Genomic DNA, 22253 nt, shown 5'->3' on the forward strand with positions numbered 1-22253 from the left:
TGGCTGCAATGAAGGAATGCTCTTAATTTAGCTCCATCTCTCTCTCTCTATCCCATTTAAAAAAAAAAAGAAAACAGAAAACAACCAAAAAACAAGCAAAACCCCAACAAAACAAAACCAAAAACACAAACCAACAAAACAAACAAATAAAACCCCCAACAAAATATCATCACGAACACCTAACCCTCTTCCCAGCTCTTTTTCCATCCAGCAAAGCTGCTTCAGCCTCAGTTTCCCCCTCTTGCAGCGTTTCCTGGCTCCTTCCCAGCTCCTTGGAGGCAGTGATGCCAGAGCCAAGGCACGCCAGGAATCCAACTCTTCTCTGCTTTCTGCATTTCTCACGGCTGACCAGGGGGATGCCAGGGAAAGGCACTTTTTTTCCAGCTCGTTCCCCTTGCCGGGCTTGCTTCCCTCCCCAAAATCTTCAGCTTGTAAACAGAACCTGCAAAAAAGGCTTTATCTGTTACGCAGCAACGTGCTGACCACTGCTTTAAAAACACTGTGGCCGTGCCTGTCAGCTTCTCCTTGCATTTAAAAGCTCGTTTAAAAACCAGACAGTGCCTAGAGTTGCAAGAAAGATCACCTTGGGGGGGGTTTATGGAGTACACCATTGTATTCCTGGGAGCAAACTGGGCTCACAGCAGGGTACAGTGTCAGATGCCTTTGCTGGGAAAGCCCAGGGAAATTTTATCCCCAGGCCGCACCCAGCCTGAAGTGAAGAAATATTTGCATTTGCTTCTCCTTGGAGGGCAGCCAGGTCCCTCCCTGCTCTCCTTGGCCTGCCAAGGATTGCAAGCAAAGACGGGTTTATTGCAGCAGCCAAGGGAAGGGCAGGGCCCAGCCAGTGTGACTTGGAAGTGTCCCATCCTCTTTGCCCTTTCACACTGCCCCTGGGAATAAGACAAGAGAGACCTCAAGTGAGTTTTACCTAGGTGGTCTCAGGGGGCTCCTCAAGGCTTTGGGGGCTCCCAGGGTAGTGCGAGAGCTTCGTACATTCATGCTGTGTTTTATTGTTGCTGGCAGACCTGGGTGCTTGCAAAATCACTTGCAAGAGGGTGAGGAGCCCAAGCGCAGGCTGAACCAACACAGGCTTGCTCAGCAGCAGGATGGGACACAGCTCCTGCAGCCTTCCCCCTGTGGAACCTCCGCGCAGCTTGGCCGGCGCTGGAAATTCCTCGAGCTCCTTCCGGGGGAAAATGCAGAGCTGTGGCTTTGCCAGGCTGAGCGATGCAACCCTGCCTCAGCTTGTAGTGCTTCAACCCTTAGCTAAGAAGAAAATGGCTTAGATCAGTCTTTGATCCACTTAGCTTTATGTCAGGTTTTTGTTCCTTTCAGGCCTCCATCAGTTGTGATTTAGAATTTCGAAGGATATGTATCAATTCTTTCAGTGCTTTTGAAGAATTTTAAGGTAAGGGTGGTGTTGACTAATGAGGTGGTGAATGGAGTCCTCCTTATAATGAGGACGTTGAGGGGCTGGAGCAGGTCCAGAGAAGGGCAACAAAGCCAATGAAGAGTCTATAGAACAGGTCTTGTGAGGAGCAGCTGAGTTTAGTCTGGGAAGAGGAGGCTGTTCTCTACAGCTCCCTGAAAGGAGGGTGGAGTGAGGTAGGTGTTGGTAGCTTCCACCTGGTTACAAGTGATAGGATGAGAGGAAATGGCTTCAGGTTGCACCAGGGGAGGTTTAGGTTGGATATTAGAAGAAACTACTTAGAATCATAGAATCAGTCAGGGTTGGAAGGGACCACAAGGATCATCCAGTTCCAACCCCACTAGAAAAAACACCTCACACTAGATGAGGCTGGCCAGAGCCTCATCCAGCCTGGCCTTAAACACTTACAGGGAGGAGGCCTCAACCACCTCCCTGGACAAACCATTCCAGGCTCTCACCGCTCTCATGGTGAAGAACGTCCAGTCTGAATCTCTCCACTTCCAGCTTTATTCCATTCCCCCCAGTCCTGTTACTACCTGAGATCCTAAAAAGTCCCTCCCCAGCTTTCTTGTAGCCCCCTTCAGATCCTGGAAGGCCACAAGAAGGTCACCTCGGAGCCTTCTCTTCTCCAGACTGCACAGCCCCAACTCTCTCAGGCTGTCCTCACAGCAGAGCAGCTCCAGCCCTCTGCTCATCCTGGTGGCCTTTCTCTGGACACCTTCCAGCATCTCCATAGCCCTCTTGTAATAGAGGCTCCAGAACTGGATGCAGTACTCCAGGAGTGGTCTCACCAGAGCTGAGTAGAGAGGGAGAATCCCCTCCCTGGCCCTGCTGGCCACACTTCTCCTGCTGCAGCCCAGGCTCTGCTTGGCTCTCTGGGCTGCAAGTGCTCACTGCTGGCTCCTGTTGAGCTTCTCATCCCCCAGCACCCCCAAGTCCCTCTCCTCAGGGCTGCTCTCCAGCCAGTCCCTGCCCAGCCTGCATTTGTGCTTGGGATTGCCTCCACCCAGCTGCAGGACCTTGCCCTTGGTCTTGTTGAACCTCCTGAGGTTGACTTGTGCCCACCTCTCAGCCTGTCCAGGTCCCTCTGGATGGATCCCTTCCCTCCAGCTGTCTGCTGCACCACACAGCTTGGTGTCATCAGCAAACTTGCTGAGGGTGCACTCAATGCCTCTGTCCATGGCACTGACAAAGACGTTGAACAAGCCTGGTCCCAGGACTGAGCCCTGAGGGACTCTGCTTGTCCCTGGCCCCCACTGGGACATGGACCATTGATAGCCACTCTTTGGGTGTGGCCATCAAGCCAGTTCTTTATCCATCTGGTGGTCCACCCATCAAACCCATGTGTCACCAGTTTGGAGACCAGGATGTGGTGTGGGACAGTGTCAGAGGCTTTGCTCAGGTGCAGGTCAATGCCATCAGTTGCTCTCCCCTCATCTATTAATGTTGTGATCTGTTCATAGAAGGCCACCAGGTTTGTCAGGCAGGATTTGCTCTTGGTGAAGCCATGCTGACTGTACCCAATCACCTCTTCACTATTCTTCTGTCTCAGTAGTGCCTCCAGGAGGATCTGCTCCATGATCTTACTGGGCACAGAGGTGAGGCTGACTGGCCTGTAGTTAGTCTCAGGCTGAAAGGGTTCTCAAACACCAGAACCAGCTCCCCAGGGAGGAGGTTGAATCCCCATCCCTGGAGGTGTTTAAAAGCCACAAAGATGTGGTGCAGAGGGACGTGGTTTAGCAGCATACTTGGTAGAGTTAGATAATGGTTGGACTCTATGATCATAAAGGACTTGTCCAACCAAAACAATTCTGTGATTCTGTGTCCATCCATCCCTGGCCTTCGTCATCCCCCACTCCTGAAAAAACATGCCAAAGCTGACCACTTCTGCATCCCTTTGCTGCATCACCAAACTCTTCAGGTGTGTCTTGCCCATCTCCTCACCCTCCAGCATCTTCTCCACAGCTTCACATTGATAATAAACCTTTCCCTGCCTACCTCCAGCTAAAAATTGCCAAGTTCCCAGTGCTAAGAGCTTGTTCTGCAGGGGAAATACCTGCCCTGTTCCCACCATTAGCTCTGTGGAGGGGTGGCATAGCTCACTGAGCACCCAAGGGTGCTGTATGGAAGATTTAAACTTGGTGTGCAATGCATCTAGGCCCCCCCCCCCCCCAGCCTTGCTCAGCAAAATACCCCTGGTGCCAAAAAGCCAGCAGCCCTTTGCTCTCTCAGGATTTTTACTTTTACTTTTTTTTTTTTAGCAGCATGGGTTTTTTTCACTGCCTGTTTTTTCCCCACAGGGTGAGAGGCTTTGGAAAGCAAAAGCTGACTTCAACCATGGGACTTCCCTGGCATGGGACATGGGGATGAACATCTTCCTTACTAGGACAGACTGAGGGAGCTGGGGTCTTCAGCTTGGAGGAGACTAAGGGTGACCTCATTCATGTTTATAAATACATAAAGGGTGAGTGCCCAGAGGCTGGAGCCAGGCTCTGCAGGGTGATGCCCAATGCCAGCACAAGGGGCAATGGTGGAAAGTGAGACATAGGAAGTTCCATGGAAACAGGAGGAAGAATTATTTCCCTGTGAGGGTGACAGAACCCCAGAACAGGCTGCCCAGGGGGGTTGTGGAGTCTCCCTCCCTGGAGATACTCAAGACCTGCCTGGCTGTGTTCCTGTGTGATCTACTCTAGGTGACCCAGCTCTGGCAGGGGGGTTGGGCTGGATGAGCTTTCAAGGTCCCTTCCAGCCCCTGACGGTCTGTGATTCTGTGATTCCAGACAGACCCAAAGCCACCTACTTATGTGACAGGAACATACCACAACTTTACATTAGCATCCTATTTCTAAATAGGTTTATAGCAAAGTAGAATCATAGAACGGTTTGGGTTGGAAGGGACCTCCAAAGCTCATCCAGTCCAACCCCCCTGCAGTCAGCAGGGACGTCCTCAACTAGAGCAGGTTGTCCAGAGCCTCATTGAGCCTCACCTTGAATATCTCCAGAGATGGGGCCTCAACCACCTCTCTGGGCAACCTGTTCCAGTGTTCCAGCAGCCTCCTGGTGCATAACTTGTTCCTAACGTCCAGTCTAAATCTGCTCTGCTCTCATTTCAAACCATTGTCCCTTGTCCTGTCCCTGCAGGCCTTTGTAAAGAGTCCCTCTGCAGCCTTCCTGTAGCCCCTTCAGGTACTGGCAGGCTGCTGTTAGGTCTCTCTGGAGCCTTCTGTTCTCGAGGCTGAACACCCCCAGCTCCCTCAGCCTGTCCTCCCAGAGAGGTGCTCCAGCTTCCTGATAATTTTTATGGCCTCCTCCTGTCCATGTCCTTCCTGTGCTGAGGGCACCAGAGCTGGATGCAGCGCTCCAGGTGAAGTCTCAGCAGAGCAGAGCACAGTGGCAGCATCACCTCTCTCCATCTGCTGTTTTGGATGGTATGACTGATTGCTGGGGGGAATAGACTCACATTAACAAAGGTTGAGTAACAGACCTTGGAGATGGGGCAGGAAATAGTTGTGGGGTGGATGTGATTAATCAACCAGCTCTCCAGACTCCAGCACAGACACGAACCATACCTTAACCCTTTCATTCAGAAGCACCACAGAGCCATTGTACCACATCACCTCAAAGCTGCTGGCAGCTCCTTTTTTTTTTTTTTTTTTTTTTCCCCATCAGGAAAGCATTAAAAATCATCTGAGATGTGCTTGGTATTTTCCGCTCTCGATTTGTGGCTTTTGAAGCACTTTTGGTTAAAAAGAAAGCTCCTCTTTCTCTGGCGGCTTTGCAACACCCTCGCAAAACAAAACCGCCGGTGACATCGGCTGTACAGATGTTGGGCACACAGAGAAATGGGCTCCCTTCCGCTGGTTTGGGGCATGGACTGAGAGCAGATCAAAAGGCTTCTGATGGCAGAGCAATATTATCTTGGATAACGTCCAAAAGCGGCTGTCGGGCTTCCCCAGCATCCCAGCGCCGTGGTGGATGGAGGAGAGGCAGCGCTAGCTGGAGCTGTTCTGCCTGACAGAGGAATTTGTGCTCCGTCTGCCCTCTGCTGGCTTTGGGACTTGCTTGAGATGGAGCCCAGAGAGCGCAAGCTGGCAGCAGAAATAACTCCCACCACCAAAAACCCTTTAATCGACACCAAAATCTTGTGTCCAGCCCCAGAAAAACGACCCTCAGCTCTCTGCTGGGCAACAGCAGCAGCTGCCAAATCATCACACCCCAAAATCAGCTGCATTGTGACCCTGAGTGACCCCATTCTTGCCTAGAAAAATTTAAAAAATGGCTTTTTTGGGTTTGTTTTCTTATTTTTAACCATGTGTTTTATGGGTTTGGAATGCAGGGTGGAGGAAAGAAAGGAGGCAGGAGGGTTAAACTCGGAGGTTTATTTAACTACGAGTAACTAAATCAGTGCCTGCTCCCTGTGTCACCACAGAGAGAAACGATGGAAGTGAAACCCCAAGGAAACTGGAGAAGAAAGAAAAAAAAAAACACCCAAGAAAACAAAACCAGCCTCGAAAAAAGGACTTTTAAACCAGAAATAATTGAAGGAAACCTCTGCTCCTCTGCTGCTGCTGCTTTGCCAGGGCTTTTTATGTCCATACCCAGCACACACCCACTCCAGGACACCACCTCTGCACCTCTCTGCCCGGCCAGTCCGGTGGGTCAAGGTCTGGGGTACATTTTGGTGACAAAACCAAATGGAGTTATTTGGGGGTGAAGCAAGCACCCAGGACTGACTGCAGAGTGCATCCCAGGGTGCACCCCCTTTTTGGTGGCTGGCACTGGAAGAGGGAGGTGAAGCCACAGGGGTTTAGCAGGAGGACTCGTGTCGCCGGCGGATGTGGCAGGGCTTGCAGAGGAGGTGGTCACCCAGGGGGTAGCACCCATTCTCCGTGGGCTCTGGTGACAGGGGCATCCCACAGATCTGGGGGCAAGAAGGAGAAAAAAAATGTGTTGTTTATCCTCTCCTTCCTGCAAAACTTACCAGCACTCAGAAAAAGCAACAAACTCAGAATCACAGAATTGTTAGGGTTGGAAGGGACCTCAAGGATCATCCAGTTCCAACCCCCTGCCATGGGCAGGGACACCTCACACTAGAGCAGGTTGCTCACAGCCACGTCCAACCTGGCTGCAAAAACCTCCAGGGATGCCACCTCCCTGGGCAACCTGTTCCATCACCCTCATGGTGAAGAACTTCTTCCTAACATCTAATTTGAATCTCCCCACTTCTAATTTTGCTCCATTCCCCCTCATCCTATCATTACCTGACACCCTAAAAAGTCCCTCCCCAGCTTTCTTGTAGCCCCCTTCAGATCCTGGAAGACCACAAGAAGGTCTCCTTGGAGTCTTCTCTTCTCCAGACTGAACAACCCCAACTCTCTCACTCTGTCTTCCACTGAAAGCATGAAAAGCTGAAGCTTCCCTGACTGACCAAATTGCCCTTTTCACCTCACCTCTTTGTTTTTCCCCCTTCCCCATTGCTTGCAAGATAAACTGGTGGCTAAAAAAAAAAAACCCATGGCCGTGCTTTGCAAAGGGCCCAGTGGCAAACCCCTCAGGTTCTGGGGGGTACCTCGCAGCGGTAGCAGCCCTCGTGGAAACTGCGTCCCAGGCACTCAATCTTGTAGGTGTCCTTGTCCTGGCTGGGGATGATGGGGAGCCCGCAGGCGCTGCAGACTGTGGCATATTTCCTGATGGGAGCAAACCAGAGCAGCCTGAGCCCTGTGGGGTGATGCTGACAAGCTGAACCCCTCCCCCTCCCACCATATGTGTGTGTGGGAGGTTGCTGCCCTGTTTCCTCCTCCCCCAACCTGTAGAAGTCAGGCACGCAGTACACCTCGTCCCACTCGTCCACAGCAAAGCTCTCAGTGCTGATGGCGCGGCCGCAGGCGGTGCAGGAGAAGCAGCCAGGGTGGTAGCCCTTGCCCAGGGCACGGACGATGCGCTCCACGATCAGCCCCTGGCACTTGGCACATTTCTCCAGCGTGGCCTGGGGGTTGGGGGACACACACAGGATCACAGGATCAGGGGATGTTAGGGCTCTAGAAATCACTGAGTCCCACCCCCGTGTTAGAGCAGAAACATACCATCTAGTGAGGTCACACAGGAATGCATCCAGACAGGACTTGAAAGTCTCCACAGAAGGAGACTCCACAACCTCTCTGGGCAGCCTGTTCCAGTGCTCTGTGACCTTTACAGTAAAGAAATTCTTCCTCATGTTGTGGTGGAACTGCCTGTGCTGGAGTTTACATCTATTGGCCCTTGTCCTACCACAGGGCACAAGTGAGCAGGGCCTGTCCCTGTCCCTCCCTCCTGACCCCCAGCCCTCAGATATTGATAAACATTTATCAAATCCCCTCTCAGTCTTCTCCTCTCCAGACTAAGCAGCCCCAGGGCTCTCAGCCTTTCCTCCCCAGGCAGTGCTCTAGGCCCTTCAGCATTCTTGTAGCCCTCCCTTGGACTTTCTCCAGCAGATCCCTGTCCCTCTTGAACTGGAGAGCCCAGAACTGGATGCAATATTCCAGGTGGGGCCTCACTGGGGCAGAATAGAGGGGGAGGAGAACCTCCCTGGATCTGCTGGACACCCTCCTCTGTATGCCACCCAGGGTCCCATTGGCCTCCTTGGCCACAAGGGCACTTTGCTTCCCATGCAGAACTTGTTGCCCACCAGCACTCCCAGGTCCTCCTCTGCTGCAAGATGCCAGCTCCCTGCCATGGCACTGTGTGGTAGTTCTAAGCTGTGCCTAGGAAAATTTTCCACAGACTGAGCAGAAAAGTGGTAGAATGTAAATAAATTACCACTGGATGGAAAGGGGAAATAATGCTAAGGTCTAAATCATAGAATCATAGAATTGTTAGGATTGGAAGGGACCTCAAGGATCATCTAGTTCCAACCCCCCTGCCATGGGCAGGGAAACCTCACACTAGATAATCCCATTGGTCTGACTACTAACGTAAGGTTAGTTGTATAAACTAACTCTCTTTTTGGCTTCCTCACTCTAGCACATAGCAGCTGGTAGCTTATTCTTGGCTGTTGCTGACCTTGGCTGCATTCTTGTTGTGGCTAATTACTAACAAGCTACTCCCTGCTCTTCTCTCTTTTACCTTGTACAGGGTGGGGAAAGGGAGCAGGGGAAGGGGAAGCTGTTGGTAACCCCCTGGTTTTGTCCAGGGGAGGTTCTTGTGCTGTTTGTAAATATAATACATTTTTTATAAATATAATAAATATTGTCTATTCTATACACATTCATTGCATTCCATATTTCTAGCTTGTAGCTTTGCTTGTAAACATTTGCTTCCACCTGAGCTGGTCTGGCAATTTTATTTTGGGGGTTAATTTCAATCCACCCACACCCCATCTACTTGGGTCACAACAACCACAAGCAATGCTACAGGCCTGGGGCAGTGTGGCTGGAGAGCTGTCTGACAGAAAGGGAGCTGGGGGCTCTAAAGGACAGGCAACTGAATATGAGCCAGCAGTGGCCAAGAAAGCCAAAAGCATCCTGGCTTGTATCAAAAACGTTGTCTCCAGCAGGAGCAGGGAGGTGACTGACCCCTTGTACTCAGCTCTGGGGAGGCCACACCTTGAGTATTGTGTCCAGTTTTGGGCACCTCAATGCAGGAGAGGTGTGGAGGTGCTGGAGCCAGGGCAGAGGAGGGCAAGGAAGCTATGAAGAGCCTGGAAAATAAGTCTTACGAGAAGCAACTGAAGGAGCTGGGGATGGTTAGTTTAGAAAAGAGGAGGCTGAGGAGAGATCACATTGCTGTCTACAGCTCCCTGAAAGGAGGTTGTGGAGAGGTTGGTGCTGGTCTCTTCTCACAGGCAATTAGTGACAGAACAAGAGAGAATGGCCTCAAGCTATGACTGGGTAGGTTTAGACTGGTAGGTTTAGACAGCAGGAAAAAAAAATTTTCCCAGCAAGAGTGGTCAGGGATTGGAATGTGCTGCCCAGGGAGGTGGTGGAGTCCCCAGCCCTGGCTGTGTTCAAAGGTGGTTTGGATGTGGTGCTCAGGGCTATGGTTTAGGGGTGACCCTTGCAAAGTAGGGTTGATCCTGAGGGGCTTTTCCAACCTGAATGTTTCTGTGATTCCTGCACCCCTGCGAGGGTGCTGTTTGTCCCGGGGGGCGGGGTGGGTACCTGGTAGCAGGAGTCACAGATGGGCCGCCCGTCCCTCTGGTAGTAGCGCTGTGCGGCCAGGGGCCGCTGGCAGGTGCGGCAGGTGAAGCAGCCGGCGTGGTACAGCTTCCGCAGCGCCTCCACCGCCGCCTCCCCGCGCCCCAGCGCCTTGTGGCAGAAGGCACAGATGTCTGGTGGAAGGAGGGACAGACAGAGGCTTGGGTGCTGCCTGCCTGGGTTTGCCCAACTTAGCTCAGTCAGTGCCCTGCTCCCTGCGGCACCGCAGAGGGAAACGTTGAAGTGAAAGGAAAACCACCCCAGAAACACAAAGCAGCATGGAGAAGGAGCTTCAGGAAACAAGCAAAGGGCTCCTCAGCTCCTCTGCCACCACTGCTCTGCCAGTGCAGAGCTGTGCCAGGACTCTAACCTCAGCACCTCTCTGCCTGGCCAGCACAGTGTGTCTGGGGTTGGGTACACTTTGGTGTCTGAAACCCTGATCCCACCCTGCACAGCTGGGTCCCCTCCCTTACCTCTGGGGTTGTCGCTCTCCAGGTGCCCATTTGCATCCTGCCAGGGTGCTTTGCCTGCCTGCTCCTGGCTAAGTTTGGGTGGCCTCAGTTCGGCAGGAAGGGCAGAAGGGGCCTGGTGAGCAGGGAAAGGCCAAAGGCAGGTTACATTTTACTGCCCCCCACTTGGAAATGGGGAAACTGAGCACTGGGGCACTGGTTAGGGGGGGAATCACACCCCATTGTCCTCACCTGGAGGGTGGTGGATGCTGCCAGGTCCAGCTGCTGCAGCGCAGGCCCCAGGGCCTCTGCAGACAAGGGCCTGGGTGCTTCGGAGAGGACGAGGACTGGCGAGGACACAGGCACAGGGGCTGCTGGGTGGGTTCCTACAGCCAAAGCCAGACATGACTGCTTTAGGGGGACAGGGAGGTCCAGCAGTGCCCCATCGCAGTAACAGCCCAACAGCTCTGCAGCCACACTCGGGGACCTGCCCCAAAGGCAAACGCCCTCCCAGACAAACAGCACCGATAAGCACCCAGCAATGCAGAGCAAACACAGCCCTTCCCCAGCACCCGGATCCATCCTGGGGGTGGTACAGGGATTTGCGGAATAACCCCCCAAAAAACCCCCTCACACCTCTCCCCACTTGCGAGTGCATCCTTTAGCCAAACTTCCTCAAAGCATCCTCAGCACCATTGTCATCCTCCCAGCACCGCTCGCAGGCCCCCACGGACACCCCTCACCTCCACTGGGCAACTCAGGGGGCTGTGGCGGTGAGGTGTGGGGGTGCTGGGTGCTGGGGACCTCAGCACCATCCAGCTGCCGCTCCCGCTGGGTTCTCTCCTTGGCAGCCGCCTCCCTCCGTGGTGGCACCAGGGTGATGAACACAGACGAAGCAATCCTCTTCTCCGCCTTCCCCGGCAGCATCGCCGACGTCATGGAAGGGACGGACCTGGGGTCAGTGTGGGGGAAAATGATGTAAAAGGGAGAGCAAAGCCCGCGGGGACACCGGCAGCTCCCGCAGCCGCGCTGCCCTTCGCTCCAAGCCGCCTCCCTCCTCACCGTCCCGGAAAGGCAGAAGGAATGAGCGGCCCCGGCCCACGTCACGGCAATAAATGACCTCACGCTTGCCAGGACACAGGGTAAAGGGTCCAAAGGGTCTCGGCGAAGCAGCAGCAGAAATCACCCGAGCTTGTGCCACGGTGGCCAAACCTCATCCTTTTATAAGCGTTTTAAACACCACCACCCCCCCCCCTCTTTGTTTCCTCTTATTGCCTCCCCTGGGAGGCCCCTGCGGGCAACAGGAAAAACACAACTTTCCTCTCGAAAATAGGATCTGCTTTTCCAAATCCCTTTCTGGGGTGTTTCTAGGTCCCCGTTCCCTTTCCATTTCCCCACTAATCGCTCCCAGCTTGGGGCTTCCCTCTCTTCATTGTTGCACATGGGGAAACCGAGGCAGGCTGCCGCCAATCGCCGCAGCCGCAGCCCCAGCCCCGCAGCAGCCCCAGCCCCAGCCCCAGCCCCGCCGCAGCCCCAGCCCCGCCGCAGCCCCAGCCCCGCCGCAGCCCCAGCCCCGCAGCAACCCCAGCCCCGCAGCAACCCCAGCCCCAGCCCCAGGCAGCGCAGGCAGGATGCGCCCGACCCCGACAAACCCTGCTTGGGAAGGAAAAGGGATGTTTGTTCAGCTTCCCAACGGGAAAAGCAGCCGGGACGAAGCTTCCCCTTCCCCGATGGGATGGTTTGGAGCTGGGGGAACCCCGAGGCTGTAGCCGCTGAGGCAGGATTCATCCCCAGAGTGAATCAACAGCCTGAACAATACCTGTGTGATGAGTTGTCTGCTCTCATGGCCCCAGGCAGGGCAGCTCTGCTCTCCCCCAAAATCCTGCTCATGGATGTGGGTGGCCAGTCCCTCCATGCTGGGGGCCAAAGCTTCAGGGCATGCACACCAGTGACCATAGAGATCCCCTAATGACCCGTGCAGACCCCCTAGAGAGCCCTATAGGCTCCTACAGGGCCATATACATCATCTGCAGACATCTGTAGACCCCCTACAGACCGATATAGACCCCTGCAGAGCCATATACATCCCCTATAGACCCCTTCAGGCCTATAGACCACTATGCATTCCCTACAGACCCCCATATACTCCCGTGGACCCCTGTAGACCCCTATACATCACCAATAGACCCTTACAGACCCTTAAAGACCTCTATAGACCTATATACATCCCCTGTAGATCTCTACAGACCATTTAGACCTCTATAGACCCTCATAGACCCCCAATACATCACCAGTAGACCTCTATAGACCCTTATGCCCCCTTAGATCACTGTAGACCCCCTGTAGAATCACAGAACTGTTAAGGTTGGAAGAGACCTCTGAGACCATCAAGTCCAAGCACTCACCCAGAGCTCACAACCACTGCTGCTAAGCCACTGCCACCAAACCACCTCCCTCAGCACCACATCCATGCAGCATTTCAACCCCCCAGAGGTGGAGACTCCACCAACCTCCCTGGTCAGCCTGAAAGCCCTTGCTGGGAAGAAAATTTTCCTCCTCTCTAGCCTGAACCTGCCCTGGCACAACGTGAGGCTGCTTCCTCTTGTGCTGTCATTCATTGCACCTGAGAAGAGACCAACCCCCACCTGCCTCCAACCTCCCTTCAGGGAGATGTAGAGGGCAATGAGGTCTCCCCTCAGCCTCCTCTTCTCCAGAATAAAAAAAAAAAACCAGGTCCCTCAGCTGCTCCTCATAGGACTTGTGTTCAAGGTCCTTCACCAGTTTGGTTGCCCCTCTCTGGACCCACTCCAGTCCCTCAGTGTCCTCCTTGGAGTGAGTGGCTTGAAACTGAACCCAGGACTTGAGGTTTGGCCTCACCAGTGCCCACTCCAGTGGGACAATCCCTGCCCTGCTCCTGCTGACCACACTCTTGCTGATCCAGGCCAGGATGCTGTTGGCCTTCTTGGCCACCTGGGGACACTCCTGGCTCCTCTTCAGCTGGCCATCAATCAATGCCCCCAGGTCCTTCTCCACCAAGCAGCTGCTCTCCAGCCACTCTTCCCTGAGCCTATAATGGCACTTGGGGTTCTGTGGCCCAAGTGCAGCACTCAGCACTTGACCTTGCTGAATCTCATCCCTGGCCTCAGCACTGTCCAGATATCCCTGCAGAACCTCTCTACCCTCCAGCAGCTCAGCTTCCCACCCAGCCTGCTGTTGTCTGCAGAGTGGCTGAGGGTACACTCAATGCCCTCATCCAGATCACTGATATTGAACAGAACTGGCCCCAGCAGTGAGCCCTGGGGAGCACCCCTTGTGACCAGCCACCAACTGGAGTTAACTCCACTGCCCACCTCTCTTTGGGCTCAGCCACCAGGCAGTCTCTCCCCCAGCAGAGCCTGTGCCCAGCCAAGCCAGCAGCAGTTTCTCCAGGAGCATGCTGTGGGAAATTCTGTCAGAAGCCTGAAGTCCAGGCAGACAACATCCACAGCCTTCCCCTCATGCTCCAGGCAGGAGGAGATGAGATTGGCCAAACATAAACCCATGATGGATGGTGTCACTCATGATGACCTGCTCTGTGGCTTTCCCTGGCACCCAGGTCAGACTGCCTGCCCTGTGATTTCCCTTATCCTCCTTCTGGCCCTTCCTGTAGCTGAGCCTCCAATTTCCTAACCTCCAGTCCACCAGGACCTCTGAAAAAATGATGGGGAGTGGCTTGGTGAGCTCTTCTGCCAGCCCCTTCAGCACCCTTGGGTGGATCTCATCTGGTCCCATAGACTTGTGTGCACTAAATGCTGTAGCAGGGCACAAACCATTTCTCCTTGGAGCTTGGGGACCTCATTCCCATCTCCTTCCCTGTCTTCCAGCTCAGGAGCTGGGTCCCCAGGGAACAGCTGCTCTTGATACCAAAGACTGAGCAAAGAAGGTGCTGAGCACCTCAGCCTCAGCTTTTGGCACTGTTTCCTCCTGCATCCATTCAAGGATGGAGAATCTCCAGAGCTCTCCTGCTGCTTCTGCTGCCTTTGTGGAAGCATTTGTTATTCCCTCTTTTTGGAGGCATTTGTTATTCCCTCTTTGTGAAAGCATTTGTTATTCCCTCTTCATGGAACCATTTGTTATTCCCTCTTTGTGGAAGCATTTGTTATTCCCTTCCACAGCAGTACCCAGACCAAGTTCAAGTTGGGCTTTGGCCTTTCTGAGTTTCTCCCTCACATCTTCCTAGCCCAGCTGAGTGGCTGCCCCCTCCCCAAAGGCCATCAGCTCCCCTCTTGCTGCTGAGCTGCAGCTCTCTGTTCAGCCATGCAGCTCTCCTTCCTCCCCAGCTCTAGTTTGGGACCTGGGGGGTCTGTTCCTGTGCCTTCCTTCCTAAGGGAAGGGGTGAGGTGGGGGGATGACAGCCCTCAGTGTCCCCTTGGTCCTTCCCTGAGTGGCCACTCTGTCCCCTTCTCCCACACCTGGAGGTGGCCTTGCAGCCCCCCATGATCTCCTGTCTCCCACTGAGTAGCCCTGCAGCCCCCTCACCCCTTTCCTGGGGGTGTCCTGTCCCCTGTGTGGCAGTGGCTCCACCGTGTCCCCCCTGCCTGGGGGCACCTCCTCTCCTACCTGGGGGCATCCCCAGTCCCTTACCTGGGAGTGGCTCTTGGCCCCTTTGTCCTGTCCCAGGCTGTCCTTAAAGCCTTACCCAGGGCATCCCATGTCCCATTTTGGGGTGTCCTGTCCCCTACCCGGGGGTGTCCCCAATCTCTGACCTGGGGGTGTCCCCTGTCCCCTCCCCGGGGGTGGCTCTTGGTCCCTTTGTCCTGTCCCTGGGCAGCTCTGGAATCCTCATCCCATTACCTGAGGGGTCCTGTTTCTCTTCTTGGGGAGTTCCTTGTCCCTCCACCGTGGGTGTCCCTAGTCCCCTTCCTGGGGGGTCTCCTACCTGGGGGGTGGTCCCCTGACCTAAGGGGGTCCTACTTTGAGGGGGGGAGGTCCCCTACCCGGAGTAGAGAGGGGCCCTCTGCCCGGGGGGTGTCCCTGCAGCCCCTCCTGCCCCTCGGGGGGGTGTCCCCGTCCCTGTCCCCTACCTGGGGTGCCGGTGCGGGTCCGTCCGTGCGCGGCGGGGACAGCAGGGAGGCAGAGCCAGCGCCCGGCATCACCGCCCCTTCCTCCCTCCTCCTCCTCCTCCTCCTCCTTCCTTCCTCCTCCCCCCTGCCTGCCCCACGGCCTCTGGCAGAGGGGAGGAGGGGACACACGTCCTTTCGGTGCCCCATACGGCCTCGGAGAATCCCTTGGCATGCCCCATGGACCCCAGGACGCTTCGTTGGACCCCAGGGTGCCTCATGGACCCAATGGTGTCCCGTATGTCCTTAGGGTGCCCCCCGAGCCTCCCTGGCCCATTCATGCTCGATGGGGATGGTTGGCGATGTCCCTGCTGAAGGCTGGGCAGGGTGAGCTGCAGAGGTCCCCTCCCACCCAAACCAGTCTGGGACTGATCCAATCTATGCCCAGGTTGTCCCTTGGACCTCCCCGCTTGGCCCAGGGTGGTCTTTACAGCCTTAGATGCCCCCAACAACCCCAGGGTGCCCCATGTGCCTAGAGGTGCCCCTGGGTGCCCTTGTACAGCCTCAGGTGGCCTCCTGTGTCTCACATCCAGGATGTCCACAAGGCAAGGGCCAGGTCCTGCACTTGGGTCACAGCAACCCCAAGCAATGCCACAGGCTGGGGGCAGAGTGGCTGCAAACTGCCCAGGGGAAAGGATCTGGGGGTGCTGGTGGGTGGCTGGACAGGAGCCAGGCTGTGCCCAGGTGCCCAAGAAGGCCACCAGCAGCCTGGCCTGGATCAAAGCAGTGTGGGCAGCAGGAGCAGGGCAGGGATGGTGCCCCTGGACTGGGCACTGGTGAGGCCACAGCTTGAGCACTGGGTTCAGTTCTGGGCACCACAGGACAGGAGACACTGAGGGGCTGGAGGGCATCCAGAGAAGAGCAGCAAGGCTGGGGAGGGGTTGGGAGAGCATCCTAGAGGAGTGTCTGAGGGAGCTGGGGGTGTTCAGTGTGGGGAAGAGGAGGCTGAGGAGAGACCTCATTGCCCTCTAGAGCTGCCTGAAAGGAGGCTGCAGTGAGGCTGGGGTTGGTCTCTTCTCCCAGGTAAGCAGTGGCAGGAGGAGAGGAAATGGCCTGAAGCTGTGCCAGGGGAGGGTTAGGTTGGACATGAGGAACAATTTCTGTACTGAGAGAGTGGTCAGGGATTGGCACAGGCTGCCCAGGGAGGTGGTGGAGTCCCCATCCCTGGAGGTGTTCAGGATGTGGTGCTGCAGGATGTGGTTCAGTGCTCATGGCAGCTGGGTCATGGTTGGACTCGAGGCTCCTCAAGGTCTTTTCCAACCTTACAGACTCTATGATTCTGACACTCATGTGTGCCCATACAGCCCCCTGTGTGCCCTATACACCCCATAATGCTCCACCCTGCCCCTGCACAGCCCCAGCACACCCCTGTGTCCCTCCCTGCTACCTGCCTGGGGCTGCAGGCAGCCACTGCTGGGGCTTCCCTCCCTCCCCAGGCTTGCTGCCCCATGGCATGGCACAACTGGCTGCAGCCAGGAAGGGAAACTGAGGCACAGGGACACATCTCAGCTGGAGGGTCACACCTTCCATGCCTCAGTTTCCCTTCTCAGGGAGGAACTGCACCAAACACCTCCTCCACAAGGCTGTACCATGGCCCTCCCCAAGCCCCCCTGGCCCGATGGGCACCCAGCTGGCTCTGCCCACAGGTGGTGCTGCACAAAACTTTATTTCCCAGGACTCCTGAGCCCCTGGAGGTCCCTGCATTGCACCAGTGGGGCCCTACAGCCACCAAAGATGGGGACATCTGTCAGTGTTCCATGCCCCCAGCAGCACCACACCCTCATGGGGTCCCCCCAAAACCTAGGGGACATACAAGAGTCTGCCCAACCTCCCCCACCCTGTGGGATGGGGTCGAGCACCTTCCAGGAGCCCTTTTTCCTTTGTCCCCATGGGGGATCTGTGACAAGGAGGATTTGGGGGGCCAGGCAAAGCCCCCCTGAGTTTCTGATGCCCAGTTACCCCCCACAGCTTGTCAGGAGGTTGCCTCTGAGCCTGGTTTGGATCCCAGCTGCCTGTCCATCTGGAGCTGCTGGGTGAAGCCCTGCAGGAGATCAAAGAAACACCAAATTACAGACTAGGGGGGGGGTGGAAGGGACCTCTGGAGCTCATCCAGGCCAACCCCTGCCCCAGCAGGGCACCCACAGCAGCTTGCCCAGGAGCACAATGCCCAGGGGGGGTTGGAAGCTCTCCACACAAGGACACTCCACAACCTCTCTGGGCAGCCTGCTCCAGGGCTCAGCACCCTCACACCAAACAACTTTCTCCTCCTGCTCAGATGGAACCTCCTGGGGTCCAGTTTGTGCCCTCTGCCCCTTGGCCTGTCCCTGGGCACCACTGAGCAGAGTCTGGCCCCAGCCTCTTGCCCCCCACAGCTCCTTTAGCTCTTGCTGAGCATTGCTCAGCTCCCCTCTGGGGCTGCTCTTCTGCAGGCTCTCAGCCCCAGGGCTCTCAGCCTTTGCTCCTCACAGAGCTGCTCCAGGCCCCTCAGCAGCTTTGGAGTTTCCCCTGGACTCTCTCCAGCAGTTCCCTGTGTCTCTGTTGAACTGGGGAGCCCAGAACTGGACCCAGGACTCCAGATGTGGCCTGACTAAGGCAGAGCAGAGAGGGAGAAGAACCTCCCTTGCCCTGCTGGCCACACTCTTCTTTCTGCACCCCAGGACACCATTTGCCTTCTTAGCCTTGAGAGCACATTGCTGGCTCAGGGACAGCTTCTTGCCCCCAGCTCTTCCAGCTCCTTCTCCATGGAGCTGTGTCCCAGCAGGTCTCCCCTCAGCTGTCCTGCTGCAGGAGGTTGTTCCTCCCCAGGGGCAGGACCCTACCCTTGCCCTGGGTGAACTTCCTGAGGTTCCTCTGCCCAACTCTGCAGCCTGGTCAGGTCTGGCTGGCTGGCAGCACAGCCTGGGGGGTGTCAGCCACTCAAGAGATGGAGGAGGAGAAGCAGAAAGGTCTCTCCCCATGGCCTGAGGCTGCCACCAGCCCTGGCACTGTGGCTGGCAGTGACCTCCTCTCACCTGCTGCTGGCACATATCCAGCATGATGCCAGCACGGAGCAGGCACCAGAACTCTGCCAGCAGAGAGATGAGGATGTGGAAGACGTCAGGCCAGCGGCCAACGGTGAGGAGGAGGATGAAGAGGCCTCCCATCCGCACCAGCACCGTCTGGTGAGCGCTCCGCCGCGGGCCCTCTGCGGGGACACCGAGCACAGCTCACAGCCCCTGCCCAGCCCCGCTGCCAGGGGGCACCCTGTGCCTCAGGGGTGCTGGGGGGGCTGTGCCTAGAGCCCCACAACGCCCCTGTGCCCATGTACAGCTCCAGGATGTCCCCTGTACCCCCATACAGCCCCAGATGCCCCATACACCTCCCATACAGACCCCCCAGGACGCTCCATGTGCCCCTATACACCCCCAGGGTGCCCCATGTGCCCCTATACACCCCCAGGGTGCCCCATGTGCCCATGTACAGCTCCAGGACGTCCCCTCCACCCTCATACAGCCCCAACTGTCCCACACACCTCCCATGCAGACCCCCAGGATGCCCCCTGTGCCCCCACACACCCTCTAAACACCCCCAGGAGGCCCCCAGCCGCCCCCACGCTGGCACATCCCCCCTCAGCTGGGGCTGGGCTCCCTGCTCACCTTGCATGTAGATGACCAGCAGGGTGTAGCAGATGGTGAGCGGCGTCCAGAAGCGGAGAGCCTCCAGCGTGGAGAGGAAGTCCCTGTTGATGAGCTCCACGGCAGCCAGGTCTGCCAGGGCGAAGGTGAGGGCCAGGGCGTTGCGCAGCAGCCGGGGGATGCCGTGCCCGGAGGCCAGCAGCAGGAGGCAGACGCCGCAGTACCGCTGCCGGCTGTGCAGCTCGTAGAGGCTGCAGACGTGCCGGGCCAGGCGCCGGCTGTAGGCGGCCAGCAGCCCTGCCAGCCCCGCAGCCAGCGCCAGGTTGGAGGTGCTGTGGGGAGCCCCTTCCAGCAAGAAGCTGAGGCCGCAGGACATGCCGCAGCCCAGCGAGTACTGGCACAGCAGGTAGAGCTGGCTGCTGGGGGTGCCCTGCGGGAGAGCAGCTGTGAGCAATGCATGGCTCCCTCCCTGCTGCAGCCCCCTGCAACCCCTCCCTGCTGCATACAGCGAGGGGATGTGCAGCTGCCAAGTGATGCATGGTTCCCTCCCTGCTGCAGCCCCCTGCAGCCCCCCAGGTGCTGCATACAGTGAGAGGATGCATGGCTGCCAAGCAATGCATGGCTCCCTATGTGCTGCACCCCAGTGCAATCCCCCCAGGTGCTGCATGCAGTGAGGGGATGTGCAGCTGTCAAGTGATGCATGGCTCCCTCCCTGCTGCAGCCCTCTCTAATCCCCATGGGTGCTGCATGCAGTGAGGGGATGCATGGCTGCCAAGCAATGCACATCTTCCTCCATGCTGCAGTCCCCCATAACCCCCACAGGTGCTACACAGCTAGGATGGGTGCCAAGGGGGGCTGCATGGCTGCAAAGCAGTGAATGATCTGGGGAGAAATAACACCATGCACCAGGACAGGTTAGAGGCTGCCCTGCTGGAGAGCAGCTCCACAGAGAAAGACCTTGGAGTGCTGGTGGGCAGCAAGTTCTGCATGGGACAGCAATGTGCCCTTGTGGCCAAGAGAGCCAATGGGATCCTGGGGAGCAGCAAGCAAGGTGTCCAGCAGGGCTGGGGAAGTTCTTCTACCTCTCTACTCTGCCCTGCTGAGACCACAGCTGCAATCCTGTGTCCAGTTCTGGGCTCCCCAGTTCAGGAGAGACAGAGACCTGCTGGAGAGAATCCAACAGAGAGCCACAAGGATGATTTGGGGACTTGAGCATCTCCCCTGTGAAGAGACTGAGAGCCCTGGGGCTGTTTAGTCTGGAGAAGAGAAGGCTGAGAGGGATCTGATCAATGTCTGTCAATAGCTGAGGGGTGGGGGGCAAGGAGAGGGGGCCAGGCTCTTTTGGGTGGTGCACAGAGATAAGCCAAGGAACAGAGAAGATTTCAGCTCAACATGAGGAGAAACTTCTTTACAGTGAGGGTGACAGAGCCCTGGAGCAGGCTGCCCAGGGGGGTTGTGGAGTCTCCTTCTCTGGAGCCTTTCCAACCCCACCTGGATGCATTCCTGTGCAGACTACCCTGGGTGATCCTGCTCTGGCAGGGGGGTTGGACCTGATGATCTCTGGAGGTCCCTTCCAACCTCTGATATGCTGTCAGACTGTGATCCTGTCATCTTCTCCATGCTGCAGCCTCCTGTACCACCACCCCACCCAGGTGCTGCATGCAGTGAGGGAATGTGCAGCTGCACAGCCATGCATGTTCTTCTCCATCCCCTCTCCCTATGGATGCTGCCATGTAGCAAGGGGCTGCACAGCTGCAAAGGCCATGCATGGTTCTCTCCATGCCAGCCATCCTTGTCCTTCCAGCAGAGGCTGCAAAGCAGCAGGAGGATGCATTACTTGGGGCATCCCACCATCCTCATCCTCTCCACAGGTGTTGCATGCAGCAAGGGGATGCACAGTTGCAAAGCCATGCATGGTCTTCTCCATGCTGCAGCCCCTGTCCTCCCCGTGGGTGTTGCAGATCTACAGAAGGCTGCAGGGCTGCACAGTAACTCACGGTCTGCCCCATGCTGCACTCCCATGGGTGTTGCAAGCAGCAAGGGACTGCACAATTGCAAGAGACTGCACAATTGCAAAGCCATGCATGGCTTTCTCCATGCCAACCATCCTCATCCTCCCTGCAGAGGCACCCATGGGCTGCATTATGCTGGGCCAGCCACAGCCCCTATCCTCCCTGCAGGGGCTGCAAAGCTGCAAGGAGATGCATGGTTGAAAAGCCATGCATGGGCCTTCTCCATGCCAGCCATCCTTGTCCTCCCCATGGGGGTTGCAAAGCTGCAAGGGGCTGCACTGCTGCAAGGAGAAAGCCATGCATGGTTCTCTCCATGCTAGCAATCCTCATCCTCCCCCTGGGCACTGCAAGGCTGCAAGGGGCTGCAAAGCCATTCATGTTTTTTCCACCCCACAGCCCCCCTAGCCCTGCAGGGCCTGCATGCAGCAAGGAGCTGCAGGGCTGCACAGCCACGCTCGGTGCCCTCCACAACGCAGCCCCTACAGCCCCCCCGGGCTGTGGCACACCTGCGGGGGATGGGCAGGTCCGCGGCACCCTCCCGGCCGTGCCTCAGTTTCCCCGCCCCGGCTCTCACCTTGCCGACGGACAGCAGCATGGAGACTGCGCGCAGGGAGAACTCCAACACCACCAGCGCGGCCACTCGGGACCCCACCAGCGCCAGCGCCGCCGTCAGCACCACCACATGCAGCGGCTCCAGCGCCTCCCGCTGGGCTCGGATCGCCTCCTTCTCCGCCTGCCTCGCAGGGTCGCTGGGGACGGCACAGGGAATGCTGAGCGGGGCAGGATGTCCCCAGAAGGGGGGCGACAGCCTCAGAGACTCTCCCCGCTATGCTTTGTAGCAGGGAGAGGAGGGCGCAGCCTTTGCCCCGCTCAGGTCAACGCCAGCGCCCATGGGTGCCGAGCGCCACCCCCGTCCCCAAAGTAGATCCCAAAGGCACATCCCGAGGCGTCTCCCCAAAACAAGCCCCGCCAGGGAAGAGAGCGGCCGCTGCTTACTTCAGGCACTGGATGTAGAGATAAACCTTCATGAGGCTGCAGAGCACCGAGACGGCGCAGGCACCCACCAGCCCTGCGGGGAAAAGGCGGCAGCAGGTCACCGGCGACCCCCGGGCTGGTCCCCGAGCTGTCCCCACGCCTCCTCCGAGGAGCTCTCACCTTGCAGCAGCGCATCCAGCAGCGCCCAGCCCCACGCTAGCCCGGGCCATGCCGGCAGCCAGGACCCCAGAGAAAACATTTTGGGTGGAGAGGAATCACGGCAGAGTCAGGCCCCGGCTCCAAGGTCCGCGGGGCGGAGGCTGGGAGCGGCCGCCCCGGGCTAGTAAATCATTGCCGGGGCCAGCAAAGACAGCTGGAGCTCAGCTCCTCCGGCCCTGGGCTCCAGCTGCCCCACGGAGGGGAAGATGAGGGCAGGGAGAGTGATGCAGCGATAGAATGCACCTGGCGGAGCCGGGGACCACCAGCATCTTTAACCCTCGCCCC

At 57.0% G+C, this 22253-nt stretch overlaps 2 protein-coding genes across 2 annotated transcripts; both read right to left on the reverse strand.

The window, feature by feature from the left end:
* Positions 1–6236: 6236 nt before the first annotated feature.
* FBLIM1 (filamin binding LIM protein 1) lies at positions 6237–10988 on the reverse strand. Its single transcript, XM_054395053.1, has 6 exons — positions 10793–10988; positions 10302–10435; positions 10074–10185; positions 9565–9734; positions 6999–7415; positions 6237–6350 (listed from the first exon to the last, which is right to left on the reverse strand). Exons 1-6 carry the CDS (start codon positions 10986–10988, stop codon positions 6237–6239), a joined length of 1143 nt encoding a protein of 380 aa, XP_054251028.1.
* Positions 10989–17120: 6132 nt separating this feature from the next.
* Positions 17121–22096, reverse strand: TMEM82 (transmembrane protein 82). The gene is made up of 6 exons (XM_054394873.1): positions 21930–22096; positions 21771–21843; positions 21349–21523; positions 18784–19192; positions 18160–18332; positions 17121–17189 (listed from the first exon to the last, which is right to left on the reverse strand). Exons 1-6 carry the CDS (start codon positions 22006–22008, stop codon positions 17121–17123), a joined length of 978 nt encoding a protein of 325 aa, XP_054250848.1. The 5' UTR covers positions 22009–22096.
* Positions 22097–22253: the final 157 nt, after the last annotated feature.

This window comes from Indicator indicator, chromosome 32 (genome assembly GCF_027791375.1).
Source record: "Indicator indicator isolate 239-I01 chromosome 32, UM_Iind_1.1, whole genome shotgun sequence".
Taxonomy (NCBI): domain Eukaryota; kingdom Metazoa; phylum Chordata; class Aves; order Piciformes; family Indicatoridae; genus Indicator; species Indicator indicator.

Excerpts from the sequence above, each read along its gene's own strand:
- FBLIM1 (XM_054395053.1), bottom strand. The coding sequence starts at position 10,988 with ATGACGTCGGCGATGCTGCCGGGGAAGGCGGAGAAGAGGATTGCTTCG. Across the intron at positions 10,436-10,792 it reads CCCTGAGTTGCCCAGTGGAG|GAACCCACCCAGCAGCCCCT; the intron begins GTGAGGGGTGTC and ends CTTTGGCTGTAG. Across the intron at positions 9,735-10,073 it reads GGAGAGCGACAACCCCAGAG|ACATCTGTGCCTTCTGCCAC; the intron begins GTAAGGGAGGGG and ends TCCTTCCACCAG.
- TMEM82 (XM_054394873.1), bottom strand. The coding sequence starts at position 22,008 with ATGTTTTCTCTGGGGTCCTGGCTGCCGGCATGGCCCGGGCTAGCGTGG. Across the intron at positions 21,524-21,770 it reads CTCTACATCCAGTGCCTGAA|CGACCCTGCGAGGCAGGCGG; the intron begins GTAAGCAGCGGC and ends TGCCGTCCCCAG. Across the intron at positions 17,190-18,159 it reads TGGATATGTGCCAGCAGCAG|GGCTTCACCCAGCAGCTCCA; the intron begins GTGAGAGGAGGT and ends GATCTCCTGCAG.